A 10,397-nucleotide genomic window follows, 5' to 3' on the forward strand; every position below is an offset into this window, starting at 1 on the left:
AAATCATTTCTCAGAGGCAGGGGTAATAAAATGCTGGTGTCATTTCTTTTATTTCATATTTAATATTTAGTGGGACATTCAGCAGTCAGTGAAACTTATCAAGAATCAGATGATTAAGATGTTGGATTTATTTGCATGAGGAAAGTGCAGGAAAATCAAACGTATTGCCATTTAATTTTAGCTTCCTCTATCCTCACTTTCTTTCCTCTTGTACTTTAAAAGCCATGTTACAGAGAGAAATAGTTGATATGGAAAATATCTTCACCATAGTTTATATGATATAAATCTTAAATATAGTACAGGTAGTATCCAGACTAGTATAAGCTGCCTGAAATAGATAATCTTTTTTCAATATAAAAAATAGTAGAAATAATACTGTCATGAAAAGCTACCTTTATGTTTCAATTCAATTTCAGGTTGATGGTTGTTGAGAATAAGTTTGCAGTTTATCCTTCTCATAATTTTCTCACACATTTAAATTCTCAGACGGTTCGACTGCCTCTCCTCCACACTTGTGCGCTCACGTGACGTGCAGTCACAGGTCGACTCTCGGGGGAGCTTTCCCTTTGGAATAACCCCCACCTTCAGGCCGTGCCTCTGTTTCCACCAGCTGACAGCTCGTCTCAGTGGCATCAGCTCCTGCTGGAAACATCACATCAGAGAAGAGGGGGAAAAATTATTTAAATGCAGAACTCAGCACCTCAGTGAGCTCAGGCTTGGTGCCGCCTGCCCTTCCAGTGAAACACAGTACATTCATATAACTGTGCTTCTTCTCAAGGCTTTTCGTGCCGCATCACTCATTGGTGGAGCCATGGAAACAGAGCGTTAGTCTGTGCTGTACTGACAGTGAGGGCAGTGCGTGTAGTGTCGTGTGTGTGTGTCCTTGTGAGTCATGTTGCTGACTTGTAAAGAAGCACCTCAATGTGGCTTTTATCAAACTTGTGAGAAGAGTTTTGTGTGTTTTGTCTGTTCTTCTACGTCTGTTTCAGAGAAAGCCGCGGTAGGTTTCTGGCTTTCAGAGGAACGATATTTCTGCCATGGAGTGGGTTTTTTTGGAAGTGGTCACGGTCGAGTTTATAAAGGATGCTCCTGATCTGACTCCCTTCTTTTATTTGTAACCAAGGCAGCAGTGAAAGGATAAAATACAAACAGCATAGACTAAACACTAAACACACAGAACATGAGGTGCACATTTTTAAAGTTAAACTTTTAATAGAAAAAGTGTTTCAGGACTTAATCAGATCTATTTACTTCCTGCACAGGACTGTACTCATTTTAAATTTCCATCCTTTTTTAAATGTAAACTGGAAAAGAAAATCTACAGTCCAGACTCAGTAAACTGTAACAACAAATAGGCACAATCTCATCGTCAAAGAAGCCAGCCACAGATGCTTTGTTTTACTAGCTTTACCCTTTTATTTCTGTTTGGTTTTTATGCAAAACTTTCCCTTTGCCTTCTTGTTGGTCTTTAATCCTTTCTGTTCCTCCCAGTTTTATTTTGAAAGTTACCTAATGTGGCTCTACGTGTTCTTAATGGTTAAATCCTTTAGGAAGGAAGGAAGTGTCACTGAGCTCAAGAGCTCTCTTTCAACCGTGGACAAAAAGCACACACAAACTTGAGACAGACACACCAAAAAACAACCCATTATGCATCACTGCAAATTAAGAAAAAAATGTGCAGTAGTTACAAATAAATAAATATAACTTTTTAAAATGTTCCAGTGAAATTGGAGAATCTAGCTATATAATTTTTTAACCTTCTCCTACTTATGTGGTAGCAGTTTTTAAAATTCAGGTGAATCAGAGGTACAGCTAATGGACCAGAGACTGTAAGTACTGTGTTTCAGTTCAATCAGAGCGCAGAGGGAAGCGATCCATCTTTGCAGCAGGGCCTTGTAAATAAACATCATATTTCATGATAATGCTGCTCTCTTTGATTCTCCAGGTGGGCCCACCTCACTTTTTAATACAAGATGCAATGATGAGTAAGAAAAGAAAACGCCTGTGATAAATTTGGGGCCTTTGTTTTCTTCCCGCTGATTGAGTTCACCTGTGCTTTATCGCCCTTCTCCCTGGTGTGCGCTTAGCCTTTGGGCTTTTCTCATTTCACTAATTTGTGCCTCCTCCTTTCCTCCATATTCCCGCCTATGACAATCAATCTCAGTGCGCCGTACTGAAGGATGTCTCAATTCCTAAAATGCATCATAGCCAAGCTAAGCCAAGCCAACTTATTTTAATGGTACTTTTTTAAAAAAAAAGAAAAAAGCATGTGCTGATCAAAGTGCTTAAAAATAAAATAAAAGACAAAAGTAAATAAATAGATAATTAATATTAATAATAAATAAATAAATATATTTAAAAACGGAAAAGTACCGGCAAAAAGCACCTACAAACCGATGATAGGAGAGGGACTTTTTATACAACTCATCTTTTTCATTCAGTTTGTTTAAGTTATTTAAGATGATCAAACTTTCTGCCCTTCATTCTTCTCTGTGAGATTAAAAAAAGGTTTAATAACTTGTCAGATTTCTCCATGTTGTGAATTTAAAGTTGTTGCTAAATATAAAACATGAGCACTCTTAAACCTGAGACCATAAATACAGCAGTAGTTGGACTATAACAAAATAATTTATGATGCAATTGTGCCATGAAGTTGCTTTAAAGGCAGTGATGACTCATTTTGTTAATGGTTTGCTCCTTTAACTCCTCTTTCCTCTGTCTCTTCCTTGTCCCCTCCACTGGCAGGAGAGGTAAGGAGGTAAGGTAAGGAATAATTAAAGGAATCGAGGATCATCGCCTCTTCTATGTCCTTTTTATGCTTCTGCTCCCTTTTTTTTCCCCTTGTATCCTTTTTATACTTTTTTTTTTGATGTCTTGAAAACTTTTTTTTTTCACCTGTAAGTTTAGAATTATTTTTTTGGATCACCTGCCTCCAGTTTATGTCAGCTGTTGCGTCCATTTTTGAGCTTACCTTTAACCTCTTAAACGTTTTTAAACCCTTGTAAAGAAATATAATCTGATATTTTTATTAAATTATGTATATTTACAATATTATTAACCGAATTGACGTAAATGAGCTTTGAGGATGCAGGACAGTTTCCTGCTTCTTTGGGACTGTAGGTCAGAATTGGTTCGAAAGCCTGACCAATTTATCAACGGGACGATATTATCAGCCGATATTAGCTATTTGCTAATCTATGTGTTTTGGTATTTGTAACAGTAAATATGTAAATTAAAATTAAAATCAAGTAAGCAACCATTGCCGTTGCATAGTTTGTCCCCTAGAGGGCATTGATATTGATATTAAAATATAAGATTTTTATATAGCCAATAATAAGTATCGGTAAAAAGCCTATATCAGTAGGGCTTAATTGGTTCTATTACATATGTACACCATTATAGTGGTTTACACATTTGCCTAACAACCAAGAGATCCCGGGTTTAATTCCAAGAGAGTTGACTTTGGGGTGGCTTTAGGAAAGACATCCAGTATAAAACCAAATCAAATATGCAGCTCAACCTGCTGTAGTGACCTCTTACAAGTAAGGGAGCAGCTTATTCATAATGAATTACCTCAGCTAAAACCACTATTTGTAAATGTACAACTTTATCACTCATTATCTGTTCGAATGACCTGTGGTTTGTTTAAAGCCAGTTCAACCAGTTCAACTAGCTAATAGTGAATATCAATAAAATATATCAATACGCATCATTCTTGTTAACTATTAATAATAAACATCATTAATAATTAAAAAAAACTAAAGCGTAAACCCTAATTGAAGTTAGACATAATGCTGTATATAACACATTCACCTATGAGTCCTCGCAAAGATACAACCAGGCAACTGTCCTCACTGGCCAGGTTGTAATTTTTTCTTGCCGGCACTTTTACAAAAAAAATCCAGTGATCAACGTCATGGGAACTGATCACATTAAAGGAAGCTAATTGAAATCTTTTAGCGATAAATAAAAAGGAGTCAAGGAAAAACTTATGGAGGCACAGAATGTCTTGTGCTTGTCATTTTGACACTGAACCTGCTCTAGATGACTAATTCAGATGACTCAGACCTTTAAAATGTCAACAGCAACGATGCTTTTGAAAAACTGTGAAAGGACAGTGTTGAGCGGACGAGCTATGTTACACTTACACCCTCATCTCATTCAACTGAAAGAATGTTCAAAGGCGCACGCCTTGCCGACCCTTTTCATCTGCCTGTCAGATCCGACCTAAAGCTGCAGCCTTGGATGTACACCTCTTCCTGCAGCAGTGGATGTGGAGCGCTTCTGTTTATATGGACATCACAAATAAACCCCAAAGTTTGCCTCATTTTGTTTTGGCACATGGCCGGGGGGTGGGGTGGTGGGGGTTTATGATTAAAACCAGACTGTGCTTGCCCGACTCGAAGCCAGAAAAATAGATTGTAGTTACGCATACTCTGCACAAGAGGGAAGTACAGAAACACGCACGTGTCTTCAGCATCTGCAAAGGTGGACTCTTAAAACCAGTGCTTAACTCTATATCTGCTGTCTAATTTTCCGCCTCTGCTACAGGGACTTTTTCACAGAGTCATCTTGTTATTAAGTCTGGCTCTGTGATGATACATCTGTCTGTGGCATGAGAAGAAAGGCTCAGTCCCACCTCATCAGCCCATAACAGTAAATTATGCCAGCTCTGAGGCACAGCTATGATCTTCCTGTAAATCTAATGACGACTTTTTTTTGTCACATGGTTGCAGTCAGGCGGCTGTGGGGTCTTCTTTTGCCAGTAACGGCTGAGCTCCTGCCAAGTTCAAGTTCCCTCGAAGTTATGACTAAGGTACACTGCAAAAAAAAAGTCTCAAGATTTAAGGCCGTCACATTCAATATATTAAAGTGCTTTTTTAAGCCAAAATAACAGCAATGAGTAATAATCAGCAGCTAATTGCATTTAGCAACATCAGAAATTTCTCAAATCTACTCATAAAAGAAGAATTTTACTTCAGCGAATGAAATTTTCTCACCCTGTTGACTAATTGCAACCACATGTGTAACCAGACTCAAGAATGAACTCTAATTTCTCATTTCACTTGCCAAGACAGACACGTTTTGCAGTGTAGTGAAGACTGGGAAATCATGTGACATCAACAAAAGCAGACGCATAACAATCCCTTTGCTGCCGCCCACACACAGACACCGCGCACTCGCGCGTGCACAAAAAAACACATATATCAAACACATACATCCTTTTTTGTAAAAAGGGAGGAACGCTGCAATTCATTTACTGCCTTTAAACCCTGCGCTGCCAGTAAACAGAGCCAACGTAATCAGCAGTGAGCCCGGACAGAAACATCAACATTGTAAAAGAAGAGCAAGAGAGAGAGAGACAGGGAGAAAAAAAAAAGTTCCTCTAAACTTACCATTAATTGTTCCCCTGCCTGGTCCCTTTTTGACCTCCAGTCACTACAGCAGGGTCTCATGTTTCAGGCCCCCATGGCACTGGAGGACACCACCCCCCTCCTTCACACCATGCTGGTGCTCTGGCGACCTTTACTAGGGTAGGCAGGGGTCCTCACAGGCTTGGGAGGTGGGTATGGGCCCTTCCCGCAGCGGCCGTTTTGGGGGTAAGGCGGAGGCTTTTGAGTTCTTAGATTGGAGGTGCTGTTCCCTATGATGACCTTAGGGTCTAGGGTCTGCGGGTGGGGTTCGGGACGAGCTTGGCCTGTGTGGTTGGAGTCTTTTGAGGGGTACAGGTGAGGCGGGTGGCCGTTCAAACCTGGCTTTTCGTGGTCCTTAATTAGATTGGGCGGGGTGAAGCGGCTGGTCTTCACTACCGACGCCATGTGGACAGGAGAAGGAGAGTTAGATCTGAGGATGATGCGGTCTTCATCAACGTGCTGTGATGCCTGAACTGAAGCTGGCTTGTGATTGGGCAGCATGGCGACCCTGAGGTCTCCTGAATGCGTTGAGTCGTGAAAGTTATTGGATGACCCCTGAGCAATGCAGGGCGGCTCCTCACTGAGGTCGATATTCGCTGTGAGACGATCAATCTGCTCAACCACCTGAATGAAAATAGAGAGAAATACATATGAACAAACTGCAGTGGAATTTCAGTTACAGTACTTTGTGTACTTCCATTTTTATTCGACTTTCTGCTGCAGTTTGCTGGTCTGTAGCATTCATGTGTCAACACAATGCCACAATCATCCCAGGAGTGAACATCCGAACAAGGTCAAACTGTGTAATGCTCAGAGAAGTTTAAAACAACCCAATCTCTGCACCTACAGACCTCAGTTAGCATGTTGAATATAATATTAAACTTCATGAAGGTACAATTGCTATAAGACTGAACAAATATGGCTTCTGTGGAAGAGTTTAGGAGAAAGACTTCGCTTTTCAGCATGATTTAAGTTCAAGACTCCACACCTCTGGCCAGATGACACCAAAGTTGAGACGTCATAATTCACAGCACCAGAGTTGGAGAAAACCAAACACAGCATATCAACACAACCTCACGTCAAGCACGATGGTGGGGAGGTGATGAGTTGGACTTGTTTTACAGCCACAGGACCTGGGCACCTTTTACCATCAAATCGACCACGAACTCCTCTGTATCCCAAAGTACTTTAGAGCCAAATATGAGGACATCTGTCAGACAGATAAAGCTTGACCGAAATTGGGTCATACAACATGACGATGATCCCCACAGCACAGCTGCAAATCTACAGCAGGATGGCTAAAAAAGTAAAGAATCAAGGTGTTGCAATGGCCCAGTCAGAGTCCAGACCTCAACCTGCTGTGTCAAAATGCTGAAGTGGTATTTTAAGAAAGCTGTGCATAAACAAATGCCCGCAAACCTCAATGACTTGAAGCAACGTTGTAGATTTTGCCAAAATTCCTCCACAACAACAAGTGAGACTGAAAAGTCACGCAGAACACTATCACTTCAAGTTACTGCCGCTAAAAGTGCTTCTACAAGTGACTGAATAATGGTTTACACTTCATGTTTCGTGTGAAAACTTTAAAAACGTAAAAAATCTCAATTTTTTTTTTTTATTTCTTCCTAACCTATTGCTCCACCTTAATACCAGTCACATGCTACATACATCAGTATTAGCACATGCTGTTGATAGCTGTAGCTCTTCGAGGCCATAACACTTTAGTTTGGAAACTTTTGTGGGCTTTTAAATGCAGGAATTTGTTTTTACGTTATGGTATTTGTACTGAAGTAATGGATCTGAAAGCTTCTTCCTCCGCTGCCAAACTCTATTTCTAACTACAACAGACTGAGACAATTTAACCAATTAGTCAAATTAAAGCTCTTTTTTGTCTCTGGATCTCTTTTGTTTACAACTGTCTCAGTTCACTATTATGGCGGTTTTTATTTGTAACAGCAAAATGCCAGACCTTGCACCAACGCAGTCAGCTGTGAATCAATGCCATTTTACAGCTGCATGCAAAATGGATACTGTAAGAGCAGGGCATAATTTAGTAACTGTCTCAAGCCAGGCTTTTTAATGTGCTGCCCGGAATGCTGCCAATTTCGGCAGCATTTTTCAAAAGGTCAGAGCAAATCGTTCTCAATCACTGCTTCGGTAGGAGATGATGACTGAGTTGCAAACAATGCAGTCAGCATGCATACACACACACACATACACACGTATACACAAGGACACATATAATGACATGCTCTTCATGAACGTGCACTCAGAGATACACGACCTGTGTCAATCTGTTCTGCACAGTGGATTGTTATGTCAGCATCTGAGCTTTGTGTTAATCCTTTTAAATGTCACAGTTTCCAGGAGAGAATTGATGAAAGACTGGGTCATCTGCACCAGACGCAGGTTTTTCTATATTAGACACCTGATGTACACGTAAGGATTATACAGTTATAATAATAGACCCTCCTACCTCTTTCATCTCGACGTGAACTTGCTTCAAACCCCCCAACACATCCTCCAGATCTGTCACCACTTGTCGAATTTGATCCCTCACCAAATCCTGCCGTCTCTTTTGCTTTGTCACCTCCAAACCCTGGAGCTGGTGGTTGTTTCCGGATGGTGATTTTGAGGTTTCTGGACTGGGGATGTCGGAGGGAGGGATGTAGGACCCCTTCCGTCTGCTTTGGTTCAAATTCTTTTGTGGGACCTCAGTGGGGAAAAAGCCACCACATCCATTCAAACCCTCCTCTGATCCACCCTTCAGTCTCCCTGGGTCCTGATGGCTATCTCCTTCCTCCCCTCCCTCGGTGAACACAGGCCTCGGTCTACAGTGGCCATTTGGCATGTGCAAATGGCCCAGTTGGGGATTGTATAGGTCCAAATGATGGTTCTCAAAGTTGCATCCATCACTTTCCTCCTCATCCACAGAGACGTACCTGACAGTCCTCCTGTGTCTGTACCCCTGACCTTTGACCTGAAGATGAGGGAGAGGATGTGGTATCCCAGCGTTAAAGGGGTGTGCCCTGCTGTTGCTGCGCACCACACAGCCACACTGTTCTCTGACAGATGAATAGTGTCTCACCCCAGGCTCCAGTGGGTAGTTCCACTGGGCAGCGTTCAACTCCCAGGGGAAGACTTGGCTCAAGTCATCTGACTGGCTATAAGGGCCCTGCCCTGCAAACACAGTCCTCCTCTGTGGGCTGTGATGACCACTTTTCTCAACTCTGTCCACCACGAAAGCTCTACCTCCTACATCTTTAACCCGAGGAGCCCGGGTGTCTCTCCTGAAGTCCAGCGATGGGTGGTCTGTCTGTCTGGGTGATGCTGGTTGATATCCCAGTCCACCGTGATGGCCGTACGGCTCATAGTGGATGCAGTGCTGGCAGGGGCATGGGGCAGGATTGTTGCTGTGCTGAAGAAATCGTTGGTGTCCCGTTGCTTGTGCGCCTTCTGTGTACATGTCCGAAGAAGTCCAAAGACTTGCGTTGAAAACGACTTAGAAAACAACTGGTTTCCTCCCCTCCCAGCTCTCTCCAGCCCAGTCATTCACTCGCTCTGTTTTCCTCATCTGCGTCTTCCCACAAGAAAACTTTTCACCAGCTCTTTTTTTTCAACTCTCTACCCAAGACTCCCTCCCCTTCCTTCCTGCCTGTTGTTTCCTTTCGTCTTCACTTCTGTAGTTAGTAATCTTTGAGTAGGTACTTTCCCTATACCCTCTTTCTCCTACTTCTCGTAACTTTTTCTTACTCCTTCTTCTTCCTCACCCTGTAGCCCTCTCTCCTGCACGGGGCCCCTCTCCACCTCCCTCCCTCTCTCTCTGTCTCTCGTTCTACCTCTCCCGCCTCGTTGTTCTGTCTCATTTGCTGCTGCAGGCTTTCAGTCTCTCTCTCTCTCTCTCTCTCTCTCACTCTGGCAGTGTATTTCCCGTTTCCTCCCCTCTCCCGCTCTCTTCTCTTTCTCCACCTCTTACTCCGTCTCTTGCCTCTGGTATATTCTCTCACTTCGTCGGCTGTACCTGAATTTGAGAATTTCTTCTTCACCCACCACCTGAAATCCTGCAGCTTTGCGAGGCTCCTCCGTTAAAGGACTCCATGGATCTCTGTCTCTGAGAGAAGCGCGTGAAAAAGTCCCAGCTCCGGTGCTGAGCTCATTAGACCAACTAAAGCCTTTGCACTCTGCAATTAAACGCTGCCTGGGATTCCTCGGCCAGAGACTGAGAGAGAAGGGGAGGGGTGGAGAGAAGCACTTGGGGGAGGTGGGGTTTCTAACATATACACACAAGGGAGTAGACAGCTCTCTGAGTCAAGGAGACAGAGCCACTGCCTTTGTACAAGGGGAGCATTTTTCACTTTTTTCTACCTCTCTCCACACCAATTTCTTTTCCTCCTCGTCCTTTGCCTCTCCTATCATCTGCACTCTGTCACTGTCTCAGTTAAAGTGACTTCACCTCAACAGTTGTGCAAAACTTCCTTCTCCTGAGGCAAGCACAGGCAGGATACCTTTGCTCCCTCAAATCCATACATTGGGATTTGAATGCCACTTAAACAACACACTGTTAAATGTTTGCAAGCCATGTTAATTTCATCATCTGTTTGATTGGGTTTCTTCTCTCTTCAGATAAGATAATCTCCAGATGAATGGAGCAAAAAAAAAAAAAACAGAATTAGATAAGCATGATGAGTAATCAAGATCGCTCTCTGTCTCTCTCTTTTTCTCTCCCTCCAAAATAGCACAGTGCGTCAGTATTGCAGCTCTTTGTCCACAGCGGCTGAGGACGGCAAGGCGTTTATTTTCAAAGAAAATAACTGGAGCTTTGAAAACAATGGGTTGTAAAAAAGAACTACTGAGAATAACAGCAGAGGAAGATGAAGGGGATTCATCCATCGCAGCATGAGGATGAGCAGTGCAGCTGCAGCCGCTGGAAAAGATTGGTGTAACACAGCCGGAGGAATTTATATATCTGTGTGCAGTTTATGT

At 42.4% G+C, this 10,397-nt stretch overlaps 1 protein-coding gene across 3 annotated transcripts; it reads right to left on the reverse strand.

Annotated features, from left to right (window-relative positions):
• Positions 1-380: 380 nt before the first annotated feature.
• On the reverse strand, positions 381-9,796 carry LOC146497472 (uncharacterized). 3 transcript variants are annotated; one of them, XR_014870939.1, is made up of 3 exons: positions 7,891-9,796; positions 5,397-6,038; positions 381-639 (listed from the first exon to the last, which is right to left on the reverse strand). XR_014870939.1 is itself a non-coding variant. In XM_085141868.1 (2 exons), exons 1-2 carry the CDS (start codon positions 8,878-8,880, stop codon positions 5,499-5,501), a joined length of 1,530 nt encoding a protein of 509 aa, XP_084997994.1. In that variant the 5' UTR covers positions 8,881-9,796; the 3' UTR covers positions 4,318-5,498. The 3 variants fall into 3 exon arrangements, 1 of the variants encoding a protein (XP_084997994.1); XR_014870938.1 differs by having other exon boundaries at positions 381-642; positions 7,891-9,795; XM_085141868.1 differs by lacking the exon at positions 381-639 and having other exon boundaries at positions 4,318-6,038.
• Positions 9,797-10,397: the final 601 nt, after the last annotated feature.

This window comes from Neolamprologus multifasciatus, chromosome 18 (assembly GCF_963576455.1).
Source record: "Neolamprologus multifasciatus chromosome 18, fNeoMul1.2, whole genome shotgun sequence".
In the NCBI taxonomy this organism is placed as follows: domain Eukaryota; kingdom Metazoa; phylum Chordata; class Actinopteri; order Cichliformes; family Cichlidae; genus Neolamprologus; species Neolamprologus multifasciatus.